The sequence below is a fragment of the Phoca vitulina genome, unplaced genomic scaffold (genome assembly GCF_004348235.1).
Source record: "Phoca vitulina isolate PV1807 unplaced genomic scaffold, GSC_HSeal_1.0 scaffold56, whole genome shotgun sequence".
Lineage (NCBI taxonomy): Eukaryota > Metazoa > Chordata > Mammalia > Carnivora > Phocidae > Phoca > Phoca vitulina.
In genome coordinates, this window is record NW_022589759.1 from 1,131,587 (window position 1) to 1,159,169 (window position 27,583).

At 50.6% G+C, this 27,583-nt stretch overlaps 1 protein-coding gene across 1 annotated transcript in view; it reads right to left on the minus strand.

Annotated features, from left to right (window-relative positions):
* The window catches only part of ZC3H18 (zinc finger CCCH-type containing 18), a 60,155-nt gene that overhangs the window by 23,702 nt on the left and 8,870 nt on the right, over positions 1 to 27,583 (minus strand). Inside the window, exons 3-9 of the mRNA XM_032389838.1 lie at positions 20,768 to 20,852; positions 20,070 to 20,138; positions 10,228 to 10,376; positions 9,807 to 9,899; positions 8,755 to 8,912; positions 3,467 to 3,584; positions 1,991 to 2,259 (exon numbers count right to left, since the gene is read on the minus strand). Of these exons, the coding sequence (XP_032245729.1) occupies positions 1,991 to 2,259; positions 3,467 to 3,584; positions 8,755 to 8,912; positions 9,807 to 9,899; positions 10,228 to 10,376; positions 20,070 to 20,138; positions 20,768 to 20,852 (941 nt within the window). The remainder of the gene's footprint in view (positions 1 to 1,990; positions 2,260 to 3,466; positions 3,585 to 8,754; positions 8,913 to 9,806; positions 9,900 to 10,227; positions 10,377 to 20,069; positions 20,139 to 20,767; positions 20,853 to 27,583) is intronic.

Below are 27,583 nucleotides of genomic sequence, written 5' to 3' on the forward strand. Positions count from 1 at the left end.
CACCTTTCCAGTTAAAAGGTGAGGAGGTTCTGGGGATCTCGTGTACACCACGGGGGCTGCGGCGAGCAATTCTGTCCTGAGTACCGGAAAGCCGCTGAGAGAGTCGATCTTAAATGTTCTCGCCACACACGGAGGAGGCAGTGACGTGAGGCGACGCTGGTGCTAACTCACCGCGGAGCCCCTTCGGCAGCACTATGCCTATCCAGTCATCACACTGTACATTTTAGGTTTGTACAACGTTACATGTCAAGTGCATCTAACAAAGCTGGAATATAAAATAAGAGGCTTTCCCTCAAAAAAAAAAAAAAAAAGAAAAGAAAAAAAAAGGACATCATCAAGAAAGCAAAACCGACAATGCAAAGTATGGGGAGGGGCATGTACGTGCAAGTTGGGTATCTGACAAGGGGTTTGTACCTAGAATATATACAACTGAGTAATAAAGACAATGAGCAAATAATAAAGAAGTGGGCAAAGGATCTGAATAGACATTTCTCTAAAGAACACACACCAAGAAGCACATGAAAAGATGCTCAGGATAATGAAAATCAAGCCACGGTGAGCTACCATTTCATACCCAGTAGGACAGCTATAATAAAAAAAGATGGGCAATAATAAATAATCTGGAGGAAATTGGAAACCTCACATGTTTCTGGTGGGAATGTAAACTGATGCAGCTATGTAGGAAGATTCTAGAAATTCCTCAAACGGTTAAACATAGTTATCACATGACTCAGCAATTCCACTCCTAGGTGTATACCCAAGGGAAATGAAAACGATTTCCACGCAAAAACTTGTACCCAAATGCTCATACTCACAAGAGCCAAACGGTAGAAATAACCTAAATGTCCATCAACAAACAGGTGAACAAGATGTTGTATGCACACATCCACACAACGGAATATTATTCAGCCACAAAAGGGAGTGAAGTATGGATACGTGAACTTCGGAAAGCATCTTGCCAAGGGAAAGGAGCCAATCACGAGACCACATGTTGTGTGATCCCATTTATATGAAATACATTTCATATAGAGAGACAGAGAGCGGGCCAGCGGCTGCCGGGGGCTGGGAGGCGTCTGGGGACACCGAGCACGAGGTTCTGCCGGAGGCACAGAGCAGTGCCCTCCACACCACTGACCGCCCGCTTTGAACGGATGCGCCGCAGCGCGTGCAGACTTCATCTCACGAGGCTGCAAACACACCGACAAAGCTTCCTCCAATTCCATGATTTTCTGAGGACCGCCTGTCCTGCTCTAGCACTCAAATATACATATGCACGTATTTTATTTATTTTTAAAAGGCTTATTTTAGAGAGAGAGAGAGAGAGAGAGGGAGAGAGGGAGCAAGTGATGGGAGGGGCAGAGGGAGAGAAAGTCTCAAGGAGACTCCACACTGAACATGGAGCCTGACGCAGGGCTCAATCCCGAGGCCCTGAGATCACGACCTGAGCCGAAATCACAAGTCGGACACCCAGCCGACAGAGCCACCCAGGCGTCCCCTGTCTGTATCTTATAAACACCAAGTGCCGTATGAAGGCCCAGAACCTGCCCTGCCCCTTGGGCCCCGCTGTGCTGCCTGTGGTGAGCGCCCACCCCAGGGGTCACCCGGGCAGCTCTCCGGACGCAGCCCGACAGCGTCACTAGCACCCAGCCAGCCAGCTCACCGGAGGCCTGCCCTCCGCCACGAGACCCCAGAGCGCCACCCGCTGGCCGGCAACCTCCCACCCCCTCTGCCAAAGCAGGGGGGCTGGGAATTCACAACTTCCCTGATTTAGGGTGATGATAAGGAGCCCTTGGTGCGCATTCCCACCGTAACACACACGGTACAGGACGGGGTGGCACCTGCTCCTCAAAACACATCATTTCCCAGCCACGACCGTGGGACTGCAGGCACCGGGCTATGGGAAGCAGACAGGACCTGTGACCAACCGGCGAGCCCCCTCCTCTCCCGGCCCGGGGCCACCATCCCAGAGCCCAGCCGGCGGATGGCCTACCTTGGCGGCTGCGGGGAACGGGGCTTCGGCTTCTCTTTCTCCTTCTCGCGCTCCTTCTCCCGGTCGCGGTCTCTGTGCTGTCGGTCCTTCTCATCCCGCTTGGCTCGCTCTCTCTCCCACTCCTCTTTCCTCCGCTGCCGCTCCTTGTCACGCTCCCGCTCGCGTTCCCGCTCACGCTCCCGCTGCCGGCGCTCCCGCTCTCGGTCCCGCTCCCGCTCCCGCTCGCGCTCCCGCTGTCGGTTCTCCCGCTCCCGCTCGCGCTCCCGGTCCTAAAGCCAAACACACGTGCTGGGTGGCACCTGGCACCAAGTGCAGGCGGCACACTGAAGGCCACGGGGAACGATCTCAAGTGCTCACTCTGTTCCCAAGCTTCTCCTTAAAACAGCGTTAAGCCATGAGCCAGATGCCAGCTTGGGACCCAACCTAACAGCTCAGCACCACCTGCCTCCCGCCTCAGCCCTTCCGGTGAGGGGTGGACACGACCTGGCAAGGCCTCTCGTGGGCTCGGACCAAAGCACTCTGCTTGCTGGAGTCTGGTACAGAGGGGGCGCCCCAAAGTGGTGGCCCTTGCTTTCCTATGCACAACCCTTGAACATCTTTCTGAACCAGTCTGCACTCATCCGTTCATTTCCACTAATATTCAAAGTTAAAACGATAAAGCCCAAATCACAGCACAAAGACGGGTTTTAGGCTCCAGGTGGCCTTGTGGGGAAATGACGCACGTTCCTGCTCTTTCCCTGGCCCACATCCTCGGACATGGTGGGGGAGAGAGGTGACGGAAAGGGTGCTTGCGGCACCCGTACCCCGGCAGCCCGGCCCCACCGATGCCCTATCAGGGAGAGAGGCACAAATGGTCAACCATGGTCCCACCATCCATGGGTTCCCAGGGCAGTCACTTCCTTTTGGTCCTGAAAACTCAAAACTCTGTCATATGAGTCACAGGACAAAGACCGCCCCACTGCTCCCACCAGACCTTTTCTTAGCGGCAGGTTCCCCACCACTCTGAAAACATGAGGGACTCAAAACACTGAAACACGTTCGTTCATCGAAAAATACCAATACAGAATAGTCCTCCAGGAGGCCACCATGGCACAGCTGGGGAGAGGCCCGGGTTATGAAAATGGAGGAGGACAGCACAATTATAAACGGTATTACTAAGGATTCTGAAGGAGGAATTTGTTCAGGAGAGTGGAACACACTCCCATGCAAGCTTATATTAATATTAATAACCCAATCGGCAAACCTAAGTTTTAAAAAAAACACAGCAGGACTACAGGTAAACTAAAGGAAGCCTCTGCTCAAACCACCGCCAATTCAATCTGTGGATCCGAACTGTTCTCCACAGTTAATTTAGGCTTAAAACTGACACACTGCCAACACAGGACTAAGACTGTATGAAGTCCTATAAAACAAAAAGGGGATCATTTTAAGGAATTGCCCAGTGAGCGCAGATGTGCACACTTGCATCCCACTTACCCGGTAATTATGGTACGGCTCCGTCTCCGTATACTGCACCCGGAAGTTCTCGTACTGCCCGCCACGCCAGAAACGCTCGATTTCATAGTCGTAATACGGGTCTGCGTAAGGCTCTAGTCTGAAAACAGAGCCCGGGAAAAGTAAATCTTGCCACTTGGGAATATTAATGCAAAAACATTACATAAAATGTTAGCAAACAGAATCTGACACCACGTTATGAAAACAGACACCATGACTCAGTGGGATTTCTTCCAGGAGTGCAAGGTTGGGCCAATACGAGGAGATTCATGACAAACCTAGAGAGAAAAATCACAGGACTGCACCCACAGATGGTGGCGGTGTCTGGGACAAGAGTACCCACTCCTGGTGACAAAACTGAAGGGAAGTGGAGGTGGCGCTTTCCTAATGTGACCACACATATGTGTGCACTGTGGGACTGAAGCCATGGGCACAGAGGGGTGTTTCTGTAAGGCCAGGCCACGGCCTCCAGGAGCACCCACTGGTGGGACAGAGGCCCAGCCACAACCAGGAGGCCAGAGACTGGGCGAAAAGGAAAAAGATCTACACCTGGAAACTGAGGCCCAGTAAAGCCACTCCAAGCAGTCAGAAGAACCCAGCAGGGCAGACCGAGACCAAATACTCACCGCTTGGGAGAGAGAGTGGTCTGCATTTACAACAGTAAGCAAGAAACAAAAATACTGAGGAACAAAGTTCATTTAACCAGAAACGAGCAGAACGTATTTGAGGAAAATTTCACAACACTCTCAAGAGAACATAAAGAAATGGAAAAATGTTCCATGCTCATGGATTGGAAGAACAAACACTGTTAAAATATCTACACATTTGGGGTGCCTGGGTATTATGCTAAGTGAAATAAGTCAATCAAAGAAAGACAATTATCATGATTTCACTTGCACGTGGAATTTAAGAAACAAAACAGAGGACCATAAGGGAAGGGAGGGAAAAATAAAATAAGACGAAATCAGAGCGGGAGACAAACCATGGGAGACTCATAAGGATAGAGAACTGAGGGTTGCTGGAGGGGAGGAGGTGGGGGACGGGCTGGATGGGGGATGGGCATTAAGGAGGGCACCTGTTAGGATGACACTGGGTGTTCTATGGAAGTGATGAATCACTGAATTCTACTCCAGAAACCAATATTGCACTGTATGTTAACTACCTAAAATTGAAACAAAAACAAACACAGAAAACACTGGAAAGACACAAAAACACATGTGAATAAATGAGACAATGTTCCCTGTGTTGGGTCAGGATGACCAGACACTGCCAGGAAGTCAGCTGTCTGTCCGTTAATTAATAAACGTAGGGTAATCCCAGTACAAACAGCAGTGAGCTTCTGCATGAAGCTAGACAAGCTGGCTCTCAGGTGCACAGGGAGACAGAGGAAAGGGAGACCAGCCAAGAAAGACACGCCCTCTGAGACAATAAGCCACGGTAGGAGGCCTTTCTGGGGAGGAAAGGAATGGCCCACAGGAATGTGACAGGAAACCCAGAGACAGACCCCAGCAGGGAGGATAAAGGAGCCTCCCGCAGGGAACCACCACTAACCTCCGCGAGGAAGGTGAGGAGACCCCAACTTACCCACGGACCCAGAGGACCTGCCCTGGGGATGCCTGGGACTCCGATGGAGGAAAGGAAATGTAAACCCAGCAACACATGGGCATTCTTGCAGGGATTTCTTGGCTCGAGACCAACTCTCCCCTTTGAGTAAGCTGGTGGGGGAAACCGAGGCGCCTACAACCCACAGAGGTGTTGCTCTGGGGAGCCGCCAAGGCCTACGCCAGGCGGAGCATCTGGGTCACCTGACGGCCTCCAGCAGGCTGCTTTCTGGGAGGCCTCTCCCCCGGCTCGTCCAGGACCTCCGGCAGGCCCCCCCAAGGCTGGCTCTGTGGATGACACAGCTCTCTTTCATTCCAAGCAGCCAGACATCTTCCTAAGCACCTAAGCCCCACACTACTCAGATCGTACTTAAGACAAGGGTCAGGAATGGCAGAGGCCTGCTGCAGCCAGAAGGGAAGAGAGAATGCGGCCCCCGAGGCACCAGCACCATCTTCAGCCAACTGAGGCCCTGAGGAGCCCTTTCCCAAGCGGATGTGAGGGTGTGTGTTCTCTCAAAGGAGGGCTGCGCCTGCCGACTCGTGTTTGGGAAAGTGGGTAAGCGGGGTGTAAACGGGCCCTCTCCTGCGGGGCTGCTCAGACCCGGAGGGTGCGGCCAGCCGGCGGCGCCAGCAGCACTACGCTCGACGGACGCACACCGGGAAGGGCTCCGCCCCAGGCCCAGGTTACTGCTGTTGACAGCTCCCGCCAAGGACCCATTCCTCGCAGCTGACACCCTGGGGTCCCCTTGTCTGCCAGTTCCCACCGTCCTGCGGACTCAGCGTAGCATTCTGGGTTCACACCCCGCCCCAGCAGCCTGTGCAGAGAGGTTTCCTTCCTCCCTCCCTCCCTCCTTTCTTAAGTAGGCTCCAAGCCCACCATGGGCTTGAACTCATGACCCCGAGATCAAGAGTCGTGTGCTCCCCTGACTGAGCCAGCTGGGCGCCCTGAGGTGACATTTCTTAACGTCTTGTGCATGTCAGATCCCATGAGTTGGTCGGCATCTGAATAAAGTGCCTCAGGTGGTGGAAAGAAGCTCCTAAAGCTATGAATTGGGGTCTGTCTAGAAAGGCACTATTTTTACCAAATGATCCTGCTGGACAAATTAATTCCAAATAATAGCATAAAGAAAACACCTGTTTTCCTGTCCTTTATGCCACCTCAGAAAGCTTCCTCACAGCTCCTGAGCAGGCACCTCCCCAGCGGGTCTCCAACGAAGCACCCAGCTCTGTGTTACCGGAGCCAGACCATGATGAGGCCAGCAGGCGCCACCACGTGACAGTGATTCAGAATTTTCCGTCCCTACCCTCAGCGTCAGGCCAGGGAGCCCAGGTCCCGGGAACGGATGTCCACGTTCTCAGACCTCAGTGGGTGGGCAGCAGAATCACCCAGAAGGCTTGTTAGCAGCCAGCTGGGCTCCACCCGCCCTTGACGCTCGGATGGGGGCATTTCTGACAAGCCCCCCGGCCCGGTGTGCTGCTGGTCCCGAGGCCACCCCCGGAGCTCAGCCCTTGGGCCTGTGCCCCCCTCCCCTCGCCTGGCACACACAGGAACCTTGGTCACAGGCCTGCTGCGCTGCCGGCTGAGGGGCACCTGGGCACCAAAGTGGAGACGCTGCAGGCTCCCAGGAAAGAACCAGTAATGCTGGGCTTTCTGAGTTTTCCATCACTGGCTCTTGAACTGCTGTTAAGCTCCCTGCTTGGTGCCTCAGCCGCCCCGCACGCTCTCTGCCAAGTGCTCCGTGTGAGGCTGGCCCACAGCAGGTGCCCTGGGAGCTGGTGAGGCCAGGGTGGACAAGGGCTCTGTCCTGGCCCTGGCCCATCGCTGCCCGCAGGGCTCCTGCACCCCGGCCTCCTCGCCCACCTCAGAGACGTCAGTGTAGCTGGCCAGCGTCCCCTCCTCAATGGCTGGACTCCCAGCACCTCCTCCAGCCTCTCCCCTCCCTCCCTGCAGGGGTGGGGGCGCTGCTTCCTGAGGGTGCTGCTCCCAGAGTCTGGTAGACAGCGTGTCTTTACGTTACATGCTCTTCGTTACAAAAGCCGGGGGGGGTCTCCTCTGCTTAGTGGACGCCAACGGACACAGCAGAGGTGGCCTCCGCCCTGACCCACGCTGGGACCCTGTTCCCTGAGGTCCTGACTGACAAGGTCTGGCTGGGGCCTGGCCCACGAGTGTCGCAGAAGCCCTGGTTCATCAGCCCCAAGGCCCTGATGTTCAAACACCAAACCCGAGTGAGAACTTGGCTCAAAGGCCCATCTTCAGAGGCTTTAGAGGCTGAAGGCTCCCCCCAGCAGAGGAGGCGTGGAGTCGGCAGCCAGCGTCAGCCTGGCACCAAGTGCAGGGTGGGAGGCCCAGACCCAGACTCGCCACACTGGACCTCAGGAGGCACGTGTTCAAGTCCCCGCTCCAACCAGGGCTGGGAAACACAGTGGCAAGGGTGAACCTTGAGATTCTAAACCTTTTCTTTCAGGGCTCAGAACGACCACACTCAGGGAGCACCCTCTGCTCCGTGCTAGTCACGTGCCCCACACCAGAGCTCCCGGGACCCCCCCCACCCCCCGCAAGGCAAGATGATCACTGGCATCTGACACAAGGAAAATGCGAGGCCTCAGGACACGAAGGGAGCCACACGACTTAGCAGACATTTCTGACTCCCATGTTCCTGTCCGGGATCTGACACGCCTCCATACCCAGAATGACAAAACACAGAGGTCTGAGCTCCATCTTTCAATCTCCACCCATCGACCTCTGAGCTGTTCCCTGCCATGGCAGGCGTGGACCAAAGCGCTTCTCCTCCTTTCTGCACATGTGACAGGAGGGCCCTGAGACAGCCTGGTGGGAGCAGGTCAGGGCGGCGGAGTCCTGACACACAAGCCCCGCAGGAGCCCCTCCCCTGCGCGCCGTCCACCAGCACCTCAGCCAGAGCCCGACGACCGGGCTTTCCCGGAAGCAAGCATGAACGCATGTCGCTATAAGCCTGACACGATGCTGAAGCCGGCTCCGATCACAGGCCGAGTGCCACGCCATCCCTGTGACCTGGGCCCACACTGCAGCTGCTGCTCAGGAGAAACCTGCCTGATTCTGCTCCACAGAGGGGAGCACAACGAAGCCGGCCTTCCTTCCCCTGCAACCGGAGCACGGGCAGATGAGAGCTTTACTTAACATTACACGATTTCTAAAACCCTGACTTAGGTTTTCTACCATGTGTACTTCGGTAATGAGTCTCTAAAAGACCAGCAGTAAAACATCTGGGAGAAAAAACAACAAAGACAGCATTTACAACGAAAAGGGTCACACCTGCCAAGTTCCTGGACTCTGGTGACAATCTCGTGGGGGCCCGGAGGGCGGGCAGAGGCAGACCGACGAGGCTCCAAGAACACCTGTAGAAGCTCTCCGAGCTCAGAGGAACCCACAGGGAGGCGAGCCCTCCCCAGGCGCACGGCCCTGGCAGAGCTGAGACCCTTCCCTCACGGAGCAAAAAACCAAGGAAAGTTCACGCAAAGAGTCTGAAAGGATCCTGGGGATGCCATTCTTAGTCCAGGACAGGGGACAAGCATAGGCCCACAATGCCTGAGGGAACCTATGTGCCTCTGCTCTCCAGAGCCCAGGCTCACACAGCTGGGGACAACTTAATACTTTATCAAAAGGGAAGGAAGAGACAGAACTGTTCTTACACTGTGTCTCGGACATCTCTGGTGATGCGGTAATTCCAATCTCGGAAAACTTCATTCTCCTTGTCAAACTCCCGTTCATCTTCACCAATGGTCACCGTAAACCTTTTCTCTTCAAAATCAGGCTCCTGTTCTTTTCGAATGGTTGCTTTTTTTAAAACCTACCATTGTAAGAAGAAGTCAATGCCGGTTACTGTTAAGAAAAGCAAAAGGAAGCCTGTCCTGGTGTGACCCATGGAGCCCCGGCCAGCATGGCCGAGTGGCCCGCATGCGCGGTGGGGGAGATGCACCTCAGCTCTGGGCCTGGAGCACGCGGTCACCGCACCTGGCAGTCAGGACAGGCCCGCTCAGTAGTGCCACGGAGCTCGCTCACATTCCAGAAAGGGGTGAGAGAGCTGGCCACCTCCTAGAAATAGTCCTGACACTGAGCTGGGAAGCCCCAGACAGTCACTCGGTGAGGAAGCCCAAGTGTGGAGAGGAAGGTGAGGCTGCTGGTGGCATAAAAGCCACATGGAGTGGTTCCAGTCTCAGAGGAAAGGAGGGGTGGTGGGGTGTGTGCTGAGTGAGGGAGGAGAAGGGTTTTGTCTTAGTCTGTCAGCTCCCTGGAGAGAAGTGGGGGCTCAGCAAGCAGGCCTGGTGCCGACGGACCACTAGCCTGACAGCCAGGGCCATGGTACGGAGTGAGGGAGCGGGAAGGGAGGGGAGGGCGGTCTCAGAAGAGGACAGCTCCTCCACAGGCAGGGGCCCCTGCGCTAAGTCTCCGGGGAGTGGCACTGGGCGGCCGGGGGCTGGGCTGTGGGGGCTGCAGCACCAGCTGGGGTGTGGTCTGCTGCTGCCCAAGCCACGGGAAGGCAGCAGGCCTGTGCTGTGACCTCGCGCACCTCGGAGAGATCGACAGACATCAGTTTCCTTTTGTAACTCCTCAGAGAAATCAGAGAAATATATCCTCACTTCAGAGACTTTACTGGGTTTTCAATCCTTGTCTCTGAATCAAAGAAATGCTACTTTTGCTCAAGGAGCGCTGCTAGCATTTTCTTCTCGGGCTGTCTGGTTACCTCCTTCGCGTGCCGGAGTCCTCGTTCCCAGGCACTCTCTGTGGGGGGCTCTGGAGGGGGTGGAGGCAAAATTTCATCAACTACTGGCCCACCCTATTAAAAAACGAGAAGGGAAAAGTTGAGAAAGCAAGCAAAACTTTAAAATTTATAAAGAAATGGGAGCAAAAACCCCAGTGAGAGTGTTCGTGGCCGCACACCACCCGCTCTCCGAGCCTCAGTCTGGCCCCCGACCCGCTGCCCTGCCTGAATCTAGAATTACCTCCACATGGAGACACGGAAGCATCTGGAAGGCGACTCAGTGACTGTGTGACGTCACAGAAGTGCCTTTTACACAAGGTGTGTTAATGTGCTGTAAGCTGAAGATTCAGAGAGCTTAGATGTCCCATCTGCTAGCGGTTAAAGAAAAGAGGTGTTCACGCACCCATGGGTTGGCAGGCATCAGTGGGTGAGGTCCAAGAGGCGGGGCACCATTAGGCGGGAAAGGTTCGGCTTTGGTGATTAAGGAATAGTTGCCCTTGTCGTTGACTCCAGGATGTATAAACCTACAGTTCATTCCCCACGTGCAGTTCCCTATGGAGACAAAAGCCAGGTCAGAAAGGGGAGAAGAGAACCAGAGCGCACGGTCGGCTTCCCGCCCGCTCTGTCCGCAGCGGCAGCAGCCTGAGGGCAGTGCTGGGAGCAGCAGCTCTACGGAGGCCTGGGGAGGCCCCCCACCCCCGCCGCCACGTGCTCCAGGGCTCCTGCCGCAGCCCTCGCCGTCTCACTCGCCGTGTCACCTGAGCACGGACAGGTCCCAAGGCAGGCGGCTGCGGCGGCAGAGTCAGAGCTCAGAGCGGGGCCGACCGGGCCCACGCCTCATGCCTGAACCGGGCACAGCAACCACCAGCCCCACACACGCACAGGTGCCTGGCAGGCAGGCCGGGAAGGTCTCGGGGCCAGAGCCCGGGCTGAGGAGCCTCCCGCGAGCAGTACTTCCTAAGGGCTCCCGAAAGGGGCTGGGGTCATGTGGTCGAGGAAACACAGCCCCCGTTCCTAAGTCACTCTGGGAAGAGTTCATCGCCCCCTAAAAACAGTGAAGTCCCAGAGCTTCTCAGACAATCCGAGGCCGCCCCCTGCTCTGTGAGGTGGTCTCCCACTCGGGGGACACTGCACCCCCAGGAGGGCTCCGAGGTGCGTGGGCATGATCCTTATCCTGACTCCAAACACTGCGATCGCCTCGAGAATTCTGCGTGTCTCGGGGCGTCTCTACCAGCTCTGTAAATCTGCATTTCTCCCACCAAAAGTCTCCCAAACCATCCCAGGAAAGTTCTGTGCTTGAAAATGTGAGAGAGACAAGATATAGAGAACTGTAACGTACTGGGTGCTCATACTTTACAAAAAAACAACAAAAAATGTCATCTTCTAGAATTACTCCCTAACAGAACACCAAGATGATTCAAGGAAACCACTTGACTTTTCAGAGCAGAAGGCAAGAAGTCCAAGTTTTAATTAATTAGTAAGTGAACCACTTTTTAATAAAAATTTAATATGGGGGGGTGCCTGCTCAGTTGGTGGAGCGTGCGACTCTTGATCTCAGGGTCACGAGTGTGAGCCCCACGTTGGGCGGATGTTATTTTTTATTTTATTTTATTTCTGTTTATTTTTAAAGATTTTATTTATTTGACAGAGAGAGACACAGCGAGAGAGGGAACACAAGCAGGGGGAGTGGGAGAGGGAGAAGCAGGCTTCCCGCCGAGGAGAGAGCCCGATGCGGGGCTCGATCCCAGGACCCTGGGACCATGACCTGAGCTGAAGGCAGACGCTTAACGACTGAGCCACCCAGGTGCCCCTTATTTTATTTTTGTAAAGACTTTATTTATTTAATTCACATAGAGAGACACAACGAGAGAGGGAACACAAGCAGGGGGAGTGGCAGAGGGAGAAGCAGGCCTCCTGCCGAGCAGGGAGCCTGATGCAGGACTCGATCCCAGGACCCTGGGATCATGACCTGAGCCGAAGGCAGATGCTTAACAACTGAGCCACTCAGGCACCCCCAGAGATTACTTTAAAAAAAAAATAAATAAAACACATGAATAATTTTTTAAACATGTAATATCTATTTAAGAGTAAAAATAAATATGGCATAAATATCTAATTTTAAAAACATTTTCAATGGGTTAACATGTAGTTAAATTTTAAACCATCTTTTAATATATATTCCCTTCTAAATATAATATTCCACTTGAATGTTTCTATCAACAAAACACATTTTTCCTTGTATAACATAAAGAGAAATAATCATTTGGTTTTAAGAAAAAGCTAAATTTGACATCATGAATATTTAAGCTTGTATTAAAACCAACCTAATAACATAGTGATATGAATTAAATGCAAAATAAAGTATGCTTAAAACTAATTCTCTGGAAATGCAAAAATAACTAACTTTTAAAATTCTTAAGAGTGTTAGAGAGATCACATAAGTCAGAGGCTGGGAAGTATTACACTATGAGGGTTTCAGATCCCAGAGTCTCAGAGAGCTTTACAGAAAACAGACCTTGTATGCAGTCCTGCATCTAAATAAAGGGCTGTCAAGCCCTTCCCCATCTGTCACAGAGCTCGCACGGTATCCTCACTGATGTGCAGGTAAAAGACTAATGGAGGTTTTCTGCAGAAAATCTGCAAGTACAGGAAAGTATTAATAAACTCCAGGTTTCCATAACTTTTTTAACCAAACATATGTACCTGGGTGGTGGATAAATGGGTATTTGAGAATCACAGTTCTTTTTTGTATGTAAAATATTTTTTTAAAAGATTTTACTTATTTATTTTAGAGAGAGAGAGAGTGCGAGCGTGTGGAGGGGGAGGAACAGAGGGGGAGGGAGAGGGAAGAGGAAAGAAGCCCAAGCAGACTCCACACTGAGCGTGGAGCCCAGCACAGGGCTTAACTCACGACCCTGAGATCATGACCTGAGCTGAAACTAAGAGTCGGACACCACCCAGGTGCCCCTATCTGTAAAATATTTTCAAAACAAAACCAAAAACATCACCCAATGAGCCCACTGACAAAAAAGATCTTTTCTTGCTCCCACAGGCAGGAGGAGAATAGAGGAACAGAAGAAATCAGTCAGGAGTGCCAGAGGCAAGAGCAGCGGCCTGCACCCCCTGAGACTCTGGTGGGTGACAGGAGCCTGTCCTCGTGGACCGTGTGCGGCTGGGTGTGCAAAGATCCCGGCTGGACATGTCTTGACTCCTGGCCACCAAACACGAGGAGAAAGTTGCTCCAGGCAGAAGGAGGGGAGGTCTACAAGCACCTACCACCAGGACAGATGCCCAGCACACGCAGGGAGGAGGGAGCACAGGAGCTGTCCACTCCCAGTAGCCTTTTGATTTTTATTAAGATTTTACGTCATCTCTACACCTGATATGGGACTCAAACTCACAACCCTGAGATCAAGATTTGCACACTCCATCGACTGAGCCAACCATCCACTAGCCTTATTTTTTTTTAAATTTTTATTTATTTAGTTATTTTTAAAGATTTTATTTATTTGACAGAGAGAAAGACAGCGAGAGAGGGAACACAAGCAGGGGGAGTGGGAGAGGGAGAAGCAGGCTTCCCGCTGAGCAGGGAGCCCGATGCGGGGCTCGATCCCAGGACCCTGAGATCATGACCTGAGCCGAAGGCAGAAGATTAATGACTGAGCCACCCAGGCGCCCCCCACTACCCTTTTTAAAAGTGAATTTTTATCTGTGTAGAAAAAAGCCTGGAAGGAAACACCCCAAATTGTTGGATGGTAGAAAGACTTTTATCTTTTACTGTCCTACTCTGTTAGTATGTATTACTTCCATAATTTAAAAAAGCATTTTGTTTAGGGAAAAATATTCTCTACAAAGTGGAGGCAAAAATCTCATTTTAAAACTATATGGTCTTCTACTTCCAAATGAAACTTCACAAACACAGAATTTATGTGGACTGTGACTCTGACCGGGGAAAGAAACAGGCTCCTAATGATTTAACGACTCCACGTGGGGACCTGGACGCAAGCCAGCAGGGAACAAGGAGAACTGGAAGCATGGTCACGGCGGCAGGATGGGGGACAAGATTCTTCGCGAAGGCACTGATAATGTTTGATTTCGTAACTGAATGGTGGGCATCTTAGGAACTATTGTTTTTTTAATCATCATATAAGCCTGTGGAGACACTGTTATTTTATATATACGAAATATTTATAGGTATGAAATAAAAGTAGCACATAAGAATATATCCAAATACTCTAAAAGGTATTCAGTGAGGTCTCCATGCTTCCAGGGCCCTCGACCAGAGACAGTTATCAATTTGCTGGGGATGGATCAATCAATCAATCGATGTATCCACCCCCACGCTTCCCCCACTTGTATTGTACCCTGTGTGTTGACCCTTGCTTCTCTCACTAAATCACAGATCCATGAAAAAGGAACCTGCGTGCGCATTACCAACACACCCACGACCAGTGAGATACGCACGACCTTTGCAGAAAACCTACCCAGTCCTTCCGCAGCCATCAGAGGAACTGAACCCAGAGATGATGGGACACCAAAGCCACGTCTCCGGCGGCAGCAAGCCGCTGCTCACCACACCCCTGACCAATCCACGGACCCGCCCCGCCCCCCCGCAGCATGCAACGTCAGGAGGAGCAAGCAGATCTGCGGGCGCGCTCGCGAGCACGTACGCGCGCCGGCCCCAGAGACGACTGGATCGGGCTGCCGGCTGTGAGTACGGCGCAGCGCCGCCTTCGTCTACGGGCTGTCCTCCCGAGTCCGCGAGGCGTCCCGCTACCGCGTTCTTTCTTTTTTTTTTTTTTTAAGATTTTATTTATTCATTTGACACAGAGAGACACAGCTAGAGAGGGAGCACAAGCAGGGGGAGCGGGAGAGGGAGAAGCAGGCTCCCCGCCGAGCAGGGAGCCCGATGCGGGGCTCGATCCCAGGACCCCGGGATCATGACCTGAGCCGAAGGCAGACGCTTAACGACTGAGCCACCCAGGCGCCCCTACCGCGTTATTTCTAAGTAAGACACGGCGGTCCCATTTCCTGTTAGTCTGAGTAACTCAGAATAGAAAATAAATACAGGGATTGTAAAAATCAGGAGGTTTAAAGTGCTTCATGGTTTTAAGAAATTACCACTGGAAGGAAGGCAGGATATGTAAAAATGGAACCATTCAATATTAAGGACAAACTGAGAATCTATAAACATGTATCCTAATGGGTATCAAGTCCCACGTCCATCACGTGCTAGTTTTTAACAACAGAACACAAACAACTCAGGAGTACTTTCCTTTCCCATTTCACTGACAACCAGTCACCTCTCGGGGTATCTGAGATATTTTAATTTCTCTAAGGAATACCTTCACTGTCTAGCTGAAATAATTAAAATAGTATCTGGGCTGCTTCTTTGTAAATAATGTTGACTTGAAACCAGAAGTTCTTTAACTTCTAGGTCTTAGGAGCCCAAAGCATCACAAATGGTCGTATCTATTGGTATTCACTATAGAAATTAAGACTGAAAAAATTTAAAGACATAGTATATGCTATGTGTAACTTACGGTAACAATACATTAGCGTAAGTGTTTCATGAAAAGTAACTTTTAAAAATACTTAATGACACGAGCAGAATTCTCTTCCTTTTTGCAAACCTCTTTCAAGCTGACAAGAACACAGAAGACAGCGGCTCTCTCTTGTCGGCTTCTGCATTCAGTTTGCCAGGACAGCTCGTTTGTGCTGAAGTAGGTGAAGGAAAGCCAGCCTCAGCGACTCTCGCGTGTCCTTGAGGCCACTTGAACCTTGTCAAGCAAGGCTTCTCGGCCGTTTGTTGCCATGCGGGGTCTGTAACCCTCGCGCCGAACATTTCTGACTGTTCCATAGATGCGCACTGCTCCGCCTCGAACTGCGAGTGGACTTTCTACGCAGGTGTGATTCTGGGACACCATGCAACGGTCATCTGGAAAAGTCATTAAGCACCACAGGTGGAGATTCAGGCCTTCCAAAATTCTGACTTTCACGTGAGAGTCCAAAGTCATCATTAGCAACAGATACTGTCAGCTGTTCTCCTGGAGGCGGTGGGCTCACTTTGTTTCGGAGGAGACTGTGCCCTGTGTCCCGCGGCGGTCCCCGCTCACGGCGCACGCCTCGCGTGCCCTCCCTGGAGATGCGGCTGGCACCTTCCTGTGTGGCTGAGGGGCTCCGGGAGCGCTCGCATCTCGTCAGGCTGAATGTGGGAAAGACCAGCACTTATGGGGTCTTCCTGGGGCGATGGACGTGCTCTACAGCTGGATTGTGGTGACAGCCACACAACTTGGTAAATTTAATAAAAATCATTGAATTGTATGCTTAAAACACGTGAATTTTAGGGCATGGATATTATACCTCAATGTATTTTTTTAAAGACCTGTACTCAAATGTAAAATTTAATTATAATTCTTACTGATCTCTTAGAGACACCATTAAGTAAAATTGCTATTACTCCACTCCGAGTGTCTGGTGGTCAATACCCAACTACTAGCAGGCTCAGGACCACAAAAGTAGTTTTGACCTCAGGGTCCCTTCAAAGAATTTTAAGAACCTTTAGGGGTCCGCAGACCACATTTGAAGACTTGCTGCTTTAAACATAAAAGAAAATGCAGGGATTCAAAAATGGGCAATGAACATTTCTCCAATGAAGATAGACTGTTCAAAACGCCAATGGGCCCATGAAAAGATGCTTACCATCACTAATCATTATGGAAATGTAAATCAAAACCACAATGAGATACCATTTCTCATTAGGATGCTTGCTATCAAAAAGTCAGAACATACTAAGTGTTGGCGAGGAGGCCCTGGGTCCTTGCGCACCACAGGCGGGGATCCAATGTGCTGCTGCCGCGGCAAACAGCATGGACGCTCCTCAAGGAATTAAAAATAGAATCACCATATGATCCAGTAATTCCAGTTCTGGGTACACACCCCCAACATTTGAAAGTAGGGTCTTGAAGACACATTCGCATACCTATGTTCACAGTAGCAAAAAGATGGAAACAACACCAACTGTCCACTGTTGGATGAATGGATGAACAAAATGTGGTGTACACACACTGGAATACTAACCTAGGAAAGGAAGAGAATTCTGACACCTGCTAAAACACAGATGAACCTCAAGGACACCAGGATGAGTGAAATAAGGCAGTCACAAAAAAACAAGAATCGTATCATTCCACTCCTATTGCCCGTAAAATAGTCAAAATCACGGGCAGTAGAATGGTGGTTGCCAGGGCCCGCTGGAGGGAGGAATGGGGAGTGACTGTTTACTGGCTACAGAGTCTCAGTTTTACAAGAGGGAGAGAATTCTACAGATAGACGGTGGCGATGGCAACAAAGTAAATGTACTCAAAGCCAGGAACTCTACACCTGAAGATGGTTAAGATGGTAAACTTTACATTAAGCATATATTACTAAATTGTGTGTGTGTGTGTGTGTGTGTGTAAGAAAAGGGGGGTGGAGGGAGGGAGAGAAAGGGGGAGAACAGGAAGGAGCAGAGACGAGGTCTGGCCCACAGAATGGATGGGCAGTATTGACAGCTGGCTCAATCAGAACCCAAAGTAGGACACAATTTAAAGAAAATGTTATTTATGCTTTTGTAGATAGTACTTTTTATCTTGATGATTCAACATAAATACACTAGAGGTAAAAATATACCATCAACAAAACACTGGTGCTTAAAAATGTTTCCATTTGGGGCACCTGCGTGGCTCAGCTGGTTTTAAGTGTCTGCCTTCAGCTCAGGTCATGATCTCAGGGTCCTGGGATTGAGTCCCGAGTCGGGCTTCCTGCTCTGTGGGGAGTCGGCTTCTCCCTCTCCCTCTGCCTGCAGCTCCCCCTGCTTATGATCGCTCTCTGTCAAATAGATAAAACCTTTAAAAAAATGTTTCCATTTTTATTTCTAAGTACATTTCATTGTCAGTGGTCACAAATGCCAATGTATCCATTTGGGCAATTAATGATTAATCTGCAGAAATCTTTTAATAGAAATAGAACTAACAAATTTTCTTAGGAAGAATTTTCAAATTAAGATAGAATCACATACCATAAAATACCCCAAACTACAGTGCATAATTTAGTGAGTTTTAGTATGTATGCAGAAGGTACGCAACCGTCACCCTAGAAGGGAGCCCCGCACTCCTTGGCCGTCACCCCCACCGCCCGCTCCCACTCCCTCCCTCCCTGCCCAGGCTCTGTGGCCTAGACAATGACCAACCCAGTTCCTGCCTCTATGGATCCATGCTGGATGGTTCGTATAGATGAAAATGCACAAGAGGGGGCCTTTTGCGTCTGGCTTCTTTACTCAGCAGAATGCCGTCAAGGTTCATCCGTGCTGTGGGGTCAGCACTTCACTTGCTTCATGGAGGTGTAACATCCCACTGTGCCGACAACCCGCACTGTGTGTAACCATTTATGAACTGACGGACATTGGGTTGTTTGCACCTGTTGGCTATTTTGAACACTGCTTTTATGAACATTTATGTACAAGTTTTTGTGAGGACGTACGTTTTCCTTTCTCGTGGGTAGAGACCTAGAAGCATAAGTGATCGGACTGGATCACCGGAGAGTTCTACCCTTGCCCGTTCTCCGGGCCGCCACACTGGTTTCCAGCAGTGGCACCATTTCGTGCTCCCACCAGCAGTGTGAAGGTTCCATTTCTCCACATCTCATCAAATGCAATAAACTCCATTTTATTTTTAAAGTGACTTCTCTTGCTAATAAATGGAAATTACATGGACTCATCTCAAATTAATACCAAGCTTATAAACTAAAGGTAAGCAAAAACATTTTCACCCAAAAACTCTAAGAAGCAAGAGATAAGTTCTAGAACACCCAAAGAATCAACGATTTCTTTCTGTACTGTATCACACCACTCCGAGGAATAAACAAGGAAGTATGGGCAGAAAAGGTAAATATATACTTGAAAGCAAAGTCTGAAACAAGTTATTGATTATGCCCAATCAAGTTGCAAAGAGGGCCGGTTGCCACTAGCCTCAGATTTCTCTGCAGAAAGCCCTGCCCACTGGCCTTTGTCTCTGAAACCCAAGCTGAGCATTTCGTTGGACTGTGGAGGGGACCTCCCTCCTACTGCGATGTGGCCCTGGGGACCATGGGGTCCCTGGAGATGGTGCCCAGTCCTTGCCCACGAGGCATCTCCCGAGGATGCTGATCTGCAGTCCCAGCAATAACTTCACTTGTCTGTGTGCTTCTGTTGCTAAATTCTGGAAATAACTTCAGTGCTGTGACCCCACGCACCTGGATGGGAATCTCCGTGGCGCGGATGGAAGGCACTGCCTCCTGCCAGGGGAGGCCCGGCTAGTCCCGACGGGCTGGCCAGAATTCTGAACCACACAGTGTGACAACAGTGCACATACATCTACGTATACATGTACGTATTGGTCTCCTCCTCTTTAATCTAGAAATTTCAATGGTGGATTGACATCATTTATGCCCACATAATTATGGAAAAGAGATCTTCTGCTTAAGTTAAAATTTTCTGAAATATTAATATTTCAAATACCAAAACTTATTTTAAGTAGGCTCCACGCTGAGGTCCAATGTGCACTTTGAACTCAGGACCCTGAGATCGAGACCTGAGCCAAGTTCAAGAGTCAGACACTTAACTGACTGAGCCACCCAGGCGCCCCTCAAATACCAAAACTTTTAAAGAACAGTTAAGAACTGACTTCCTAAGACATACCACACACTTCTCTGCATTCTCAGGGGGACCATGCTGCCCACGACATCACTGGCAGCCACCCTCCTGAAAGCAGAATGCACAAGGCTGCACAGTGGAGCTCACCACACGCACGTCTACCTCCAATGAGTTTCCACTTGGCAGAAGCCATGTCTGCATGTAAACGGCACAGGCCAGGAGCACTCGCCCTGAGGAGGGAGCTGACCTGGGTCCTGAGCACACTGGCTCCTCGGTCCCCATGCACCCTCTGCACCACGTCATGTTGGGTGTAGGGAGAGGGTCCTTCAGGGGCCACTCAAGGGCAGAGCCCGGCCTCTCAGGAAGATGGGACTCCACCGTCCCCTACTGTCCCCCCCTCCCCGTGCCATCCACAAAGCTCCCGTGAGCCTCATCAAGTGCCTCTAAGAACTGAGGTCCACGACTGCTCTCTGCCCCTCAGAGCCTCCCCCTTCCTTCTGGCTTCACATCAGAATTCTGGATCCAGGAGAAAGAAGTCTGGCCTCCGGAGCAGAGAGTGAATATCGTATACTTTGTACCTTGAACCTGGCCTCTGAATGGTATGGAATGTGATATTGGTGGAAGAGGAGTGGATAAGGCTGTCACATCTGGAAAAGAAGTACAGGAAGCTCTGGTGAAATTCAGACCGTACGCGCAGGCTGGGCCAGCGAGCAAGGGCACCCAGGGCCAGAGCGAGCCTAGGACAGACGCAAACCTCTCCTACCCGGGCAAGGAGTACGTGGGCCTACTACTGTCACACGGCTCAGAAACCCGTACAGACCAGGGTTCCTGCTGCCATGTGCGGGCTGGCCCCGCTCCGTGACAGCCACTTGGTTCTCACCATTCACCTTCCCAGAGGGAGCGACCTTGCTGCACTCAGAGCCCCTCCACTCCAAATGAAGGGTGTACTTTGACACATTTAGCAAACAAGTGGCAACTTTCCTTACAGAGGTGGGAAAACGTCTGCACTGGCGCCTGGGCCATCTGGCCTGACGGCAAGGGAATGTTAAAGCTACAGTTCTGCTAGAAACAGCTGGGCTTGGAACCCCAAGTGTGAAAATGGCGAGGCTGGCCCCCTCCAAGTCAGTCAAGCGAGGCAAAGACCCCCAAAACATCGACGCCACCACCACCACTAATGGTCGCGGTCTGGCCCCAAGAACAGCCTTGCTCAGCTCCAGGGCTGAACCACCACCACAGTCCCGGGGAAAGCCAAGGCCACACACGGCCCCTCAATTACCTTTCATGAAGAATCGGCAGGTGGGACGAGGCCTCACCTTCCTGTCACTGGGGTCCTTTACTTCACCCTCCTCCAGATCATCATCCTGAAACAAAGGACAAGAGGACTTGAGAGGGAATCACTGTAACAAGGAAGAGGAGGTGGGAGGGGCAGCTACCAACAGGCATGGCTTCCCCAGACCAGAAAGGACATTTTCATAAGGCTCGTGTCTTCGCTGCTCAGCAATTCACGTACGTTTTCCCAACCTTGGATTCCTCAGCCAACACAATGGCTCGCTTCTAAGACCCAGGCATTACACAGGAACACCAAGTAAGAACACCCTGTGAAGTAGGTAAGGAAGGTACAAAGCAGGGTTTCACCATATTTCCCTTATTAGCAATGCCGGGCAGAAAATGGTTACACTTCAGGTTTTTAATACTTCCTATGTTTAAACAATATTTATAGAACAAAATATTTATGCTCCTTTTCAAAGATTTATTTTTATTTATTTTAGACAGAGAGAGAGAGAGGGTGCATGCAGGGGGGGAGGGACAGAGGGAGAGAGAGTCCCAAGCAGACTCCTCACTGAGTGCAGAGCCCCCTGTGAGATCATGACCTGAGCCAAAATCAAGAGTTGGACACTTAACCAACCAAGCCACCCAGGTGCCCCAAAATATTTTATGTTCTTAAAACTAAATGCCGTGGGGTGCCTGGGTGGCTCAGTCGGTTTAAGTGTCTGCCTTCAGCTTGGGTCATGATCTCAGGGTCCTGGGATCCATCAAGTCGCCTGTTGGGCTCTCTGCTCAGTGGGGAGTCTGTTTCTCCCTCTCTCAAATAAATAAAATCTTAAAAACAAAAACAAAAACTAAACACACTAGGGTGCCTGGGTGGCTCCGTCGGTGAAGCGTCTGCCCTTCAGCTCAGGTCATGATCCCAGGGTCCTGGGATCGAGCCCCAAGTCAGGCTCCTTGCTCGGCGGGGAGCCTGCTTCTGGCTCTCCCTCTGCCCCTTCCCCTGCTTGTGCTCTGTGTCTCTCTCTCTCACTCAAATAAACAAAATCCTACCAAAAAAAAAAAAAAAAAGAACAAAATGTTCTGGTATATTTCAAAGTGGCTCCTTAAAAAAAAAAAAAAATTAAACACCAACGTCCTCTAAAAGTCTAGGGCTGGGGAAGAGGGAGGTCAGACTCAGACCCAAGCCCTTCTCTTCGCAGTCCAGAGCTCCTAACCTTGGCTGTCAAGCTTTAACATGATGCAGGGGCTTTGAAAATACCAAAGCCTGGGTGGGTCTCACCCTCAGGGATTCCAAAGGACAGCCGTGATCTGGACTACTGCTCTGTGCCCTGTCCAGCCCCCACTACCCTAGGGCCTCAGTCACCACTGACCTGCAGAGACACCCACCTGGGCCCTTCAGTTCAGACCCCAGCCCCAGGGGTCACCTGCAGCCCAGAGCAAGTATGCAGCCACCCTGCTGACCTCTCTGGTGGGAGGTCCAAGATGGAGCTCCTCATTGCCCCTGTGTCCTAGCCTGTTCCAGGGCAGTCAACCCAAGGGGTCACACAGGGCAGGGTGTGGGGGTCATTGGAGCATCTCACCCTCTCCTGCAGCATCACCCTCATCCAAAGTACTGCCCAGTCCCACCTGGTCTGGGAGCCACTTCCTACCTGGTGCCACCCCACTCTCTCCTGACTGCCCACACACAGTGACCTTTCTGACCCCAGCCCGCCTTCTTTCTTCTCCGCTGCTGTTACCATGCAGCTCATCTCATTGTCAGATGACAGGCGAGTCTCCTCCCTCAGGGCCCCCCCAGCTCCCTTCGCGACGGGTTCTGGCAGCACAGGTCATGGCCACCGCGGCTCTGCCCGACTGAATGGGAGCTCTACCGGGCCGGACTGTGGCACGTACAAGCACAGCACTGGGCTTGTAGCCAATGGTAAGCACTTGTTGAAGGAAAAAATACTGAAGTCAAACCCTGGGTTTACGATGACATATTTTTAAAGCTTAGGTATTTGTATCATTTCTGCCTTGAAAATATTTACTTATTAAAAAAGCATTTTAGGGCGCCTGGGTGGCTCAGTCGTTAACCGTCTGCCTTCGGCTCAGGTCATGGTCCCGGGGTCCTGGGATCGAGTCCCACATCGGGCTGCCTGCTCTGCGGGAAGCCTGCTTCTCCCTCTCCCACTCCCCCTGCTTGTGTTCCTGCTCTTGCTATGTCTCTCTCTGTCAAATAAATAAATAAAATCTTTAAAAAAAAAAAAAAAAAAAAGCACTTTAGGGGCGCCTGGGCGGCACAGTTGGTTAAGTGTCCAAGTGTTGGTTTCGGCTTAGGTCATGGTCTCAGGGTTGTGAGAATGAGTCCCGTGTTGGGGTCCGTGCTCAGCATGGAGCCTGCTAGAGACTCTCTCCCCCATCCCTCTGCTGCTCCCTGCTGCGCACACGTGCGCTAATAAATGAATCTCAAAAAAAAAAAGGCATTTTATATACTGAAAAGAACAAATGCTGGAAAATTATATCCTTTAAGAACCAAAAGATGATTTATTTTCTTTGAAAAAGATTAAATAATTTATTCAAGGACTTTTTTAGGTCCCCAAACGTACTCATCTTCTAACTGAAGTGTGTCCCCTTTGAACACCAGCACCACCTCCCCACTTCCCAAACAGGATAATTTCCTTACGTCTCAGAGGAAATGTTTCCTTCATGCGAGGGACAGAGCACCGCTATCCTCTGGTCCTTAGCATCTTCTTTTTACAACTGTCCTCACAGTGATGATCACACTATGCTAACACCTTCCTGTGGTGTTTACATAGCTCAAATGGAGAGCAGATTCTTCATGGCCATTAGGAAAACAAACTCTTATGAAAGGTTACAACCCATTCAAATTTCTCTGCTTCACTTGGAAATTCAGGCACAGGAGTTGAGGTGAGGAGAGCAGGTCTGCAGTCAGGACTCACAGCAAGTGCACTAGATCAGATTTAAAGAGGTATTTCTGCAAAGCTGTGACTTTTAATACTTGGCAGAGCACAAAGGAGAACCACCCACCCATCTTCAGACTGGTGAGCAGTCATATGAGCCATATAAAGGAGTTCTGTGCAGCTGCTGAAAACGCTCTGTAACAGACCTAGCAACGCACGGTAAAGCACCCGCGATAGAACATCCACCCGGAGAACGCCCACTGGCCACTGCCCCCCAGGCCCCACACCTGCTAGGATGGAGACAGACAGCTGTCCCTGGTGCTATGCTGGGTTTATGGTCTCCCCTTTAATTAAAAAACAAACAAGATCAATAAATCACTCGGCAATACAATATCCCGAAATTTTCAACGAACCATTTAGTATGATGGCTTTTCAACTGATGAAAAATTAAAATAAGTTGTTAAACCTTGCAGAGTTTCATGCAAACACAGATCAAAAAAGGGGATTCTGAAGTCAAATTCACACCGCTCAGTTGTTGGTGGCTATCATGGTGAGTGCGTAATGCACGTGGATTCTTTCAGATCACCTGATCATGTGGCTGCAGGCAGAGACAGTAGAGAGTGGAAGACAGGGAGAGGCCCTGTGGTCTGGCCAGAAGCAAACTGGTAGGTCTAAACACGGGACAGCACCCACGACACAAAGGGAAGGATACACACCAGAGACGGGAGGACGCGAGTCGGGAAAGTCAAAATCAAAGACCCACAAATACGTATCTGAGTGGTCCTCAAACCCGGACGGAAGGAATGGCTCTGGCGAGACCCAGCAGCTGCAGGAGAAAGGAAGACCTTCACACGGTAGGAGTTGGTGTCGGCGGGCTCCACCCACTCTTCTGAGAGATGCAGAGGCAGAAACCAAGCCACAGGTGAGTCTGCTGTTAAGTGTGGCTTCCAGAACAGGTGAGAGACTATGGATTAACTGAGGCTCCCTGGGGCTTGGATGTCAGGGACACTCGGCCCCCACTCCACAAACAAGCCAAGGTGCCATAAATAGTTGGCCCATGCTGTGTGCAAAACCCCACCCCTACAAGCCACCGCAAAGCGGTACCTGCAGAAAGGTATTTGTACCGGAAGGGTATTTTGGCAGCACACCAAACATATATAAAGGTCATTCAAGGTCTTAGTCACAAATTGTGTGGTTTAGACAAAAGAATTTTAAGGGTTTATTGCCCAAATTGATGTCACCATCGGAAAACTACCAAGAGGGCAGAAAAGTTGGGGAGGGTGGGTGTGACCCCACCGCATATCAGGTCACCTGTCCCAGTGACCCAAAATCTAAAAGTGAGAAAAAAGGCAGGACAATGTCTCATGACAGAGGAGAAAACACTTGGCTTTTTAGACTCTTCACTCAGCTGTCGGGCAATTCAGGGCCGGGAAGCTGCAGAGAGGAGGCAGGCAACAGGGGGGTGGAGGGGGGTGCTCTGGGTCCCAGGGAGCCTGCTGGGCACAGGAACTCTCAGGGACATCAGTGAATGCATATTTTTGAGGTGTAAGCCAAACTGCACATTTCCTCCTCATAACGCATCCAGGTACACTTTTGATGAGCGGGCTTGAAAGCCAAAAAGCCCTCTGGGATGTATACTTTCCATGAGGCCAGAGGCTACTTTGCAGGGATTCACTAAAGGGGATCAAGCCAAAGGCCTGGCGAGAGCAGGCTGTTCCCAGACGCAAGCGCAGACCTCTGACAGCCAGGGGGCGGGGGGCAGCTGGGAGTGCAGCCGGCAGGGCCCAGAGCAGAGTTCGGCAGAGAAGCTCCTGGAGGGTCCGAGTCACATCCACAGCGCCCCGCCCTCCCCTCGTTGAGGTCTGCCTGTCTCCAAGGCGGGTAACGGGTCCTGCTCTGCCCGGTCACTCTGGTAACAGTACAATGACCCTGGCACGCCCCAGGGCCCAGAGGGGCTGTGACCCAGAGGCACCCTCTGCGGCGTGGGGAGACTGGTTCTGCATGGATGAATGAAGCTGTACTCAGGTCTCCTCAGCAGCACTGTTTCCAACTAGGCTGGGGGCCCCTCACAAGAAGGTGTGATGGACAGCAAAGCCAGCCAGCCAACCAGCCAGCCAACCAATGGTAGGATCTGAGGGGACAAGAAAGACAAACTAGATTTTTATTCCACATGCTTTTTCTAGGGAACCAGCCAATTTCTAGACAACGGGCATTTTCCAGGGCTGGCTCAGTTCAACCCAAGGTCCCACACGACTACATCTAAGTAGTGGCTAGCCCGCTGGTGTGAGGACAGCAGGGTTCTCCAGGACCTCTAGGGAGACACCTGACCCTATATGACCATGGAAAGGTAGGAAAGGAGCTGAATTTCCCCCTAAGACTTATTCAACAGTTGAAGCAAGAACTCACAACTGATCCTCTCTGAATGGGAAACAGGCCGCCAAGGACCCTAGGGCCATAGCGTCCTGGTAATCGGAGCCCCCTCCTCATTTTCTTGGGACACAACAAAGCCATGCTTTTCACTCTATGACATTGAGAAACCACATTCACAGGCAATCTCAACCAACAACTTCATCTTTTGCCTAAAATTTCACCCAAACTGATGAACTTGAGTTTCACAGCATCTCTTCCCTTTGGTAACCCCGTGGTAGAGGTACATTTTCCAAAACGAAGGGAAGCATAGCTGGAAAACCTAAGGACACCTGCATAATCATGGCCCAACAATACCCTTTCAAATAAAATAGCAAGCAAAGATTATTAACTTAGTTGTGAAAGATAAAAGATCTAAAATTCTAAGCTTGTAACCACATACCCGCCCCCCCCACCAAAGTTCTGTTCTTGTGAACCAAAGTTAGATAAGCAATGTTTAAAACCCTATAAATTTACCAGGCATAGCCACGCCCCACCACCACGGTTTGAAATGGACTGAGCACATATGTACCAGCAGCCAACTAAGAAGTGTGGTGCTTACCATGAACCAATGGCTAAGTACTTCACTAGCAACCTTTTCCCTCCTCCAACCCAAAACATTTGTGAACCTATTCCACACACCTTTCACTGCCATGACTCCCGGACAGGCAGCATCTCCTTCCCTGGGGTACTTAAAAAACCCCTGATTATTTCAATGTGCTCTCTCCCTCTCTCAACTCCTTTGAGTAAAAGTATTACTCAGCAGGACTTCGGGCTCCCCCCCATCCCCAAAACTCAATTTTTTAAAGATCATGATTACAAAAGGAGTGCCTGGGTGGCACAGTTGGTTGACTCTTGGTTTCGAGATCAAGCCCCACGTAGGGCTCCGTGCTCAGTGGGGAGTCTACTTAGGACTGTCTCTCCCCTGCCCCCACCACAAGCAAGCACTCTCTGTCTAATACATAAATAAATATTTTAAAAAATCATGATTACTAAAGAGGTAAGAATATGCAATGGGGAAAAGTCTCTTCAACAAATGGTGTTGGGAAAACTGGACAGTAACATGCAAAAGAATGAAACTGGAACACTGTCTTACACTATATACAAAAAACAAACTCAAAATGGATTAAAGACCTAAATGTGAGACCTGAACCAATAAAAATCCTAAAGAAGAGCACACGCAGTACTTTCTCTAGCATCGGCTGTAGCAACATTTTTCTATATATGTCTCCAGAGTCAAGGGAAACAAGCAAAAATGAACTACTGGGACTTTATCAAGATAAAAAGCTTTTGCATGACAAAACTAAGAGGCAACCTATGGAATGGGAGAAGATATCTGCCAATGACATATCCAATAAAGGGTTAGTATCTAAAACATATAAAGAAATTATAAAACTCAATAACAAAAAACCAAATAATCCAATTTAAAAATGGGCAGAAGACATGAACAGACATTTCTCCAAAGAAAACCTACAAATACCCAACGGACACATGAAAAGATGCTCAATATCACTCACCAT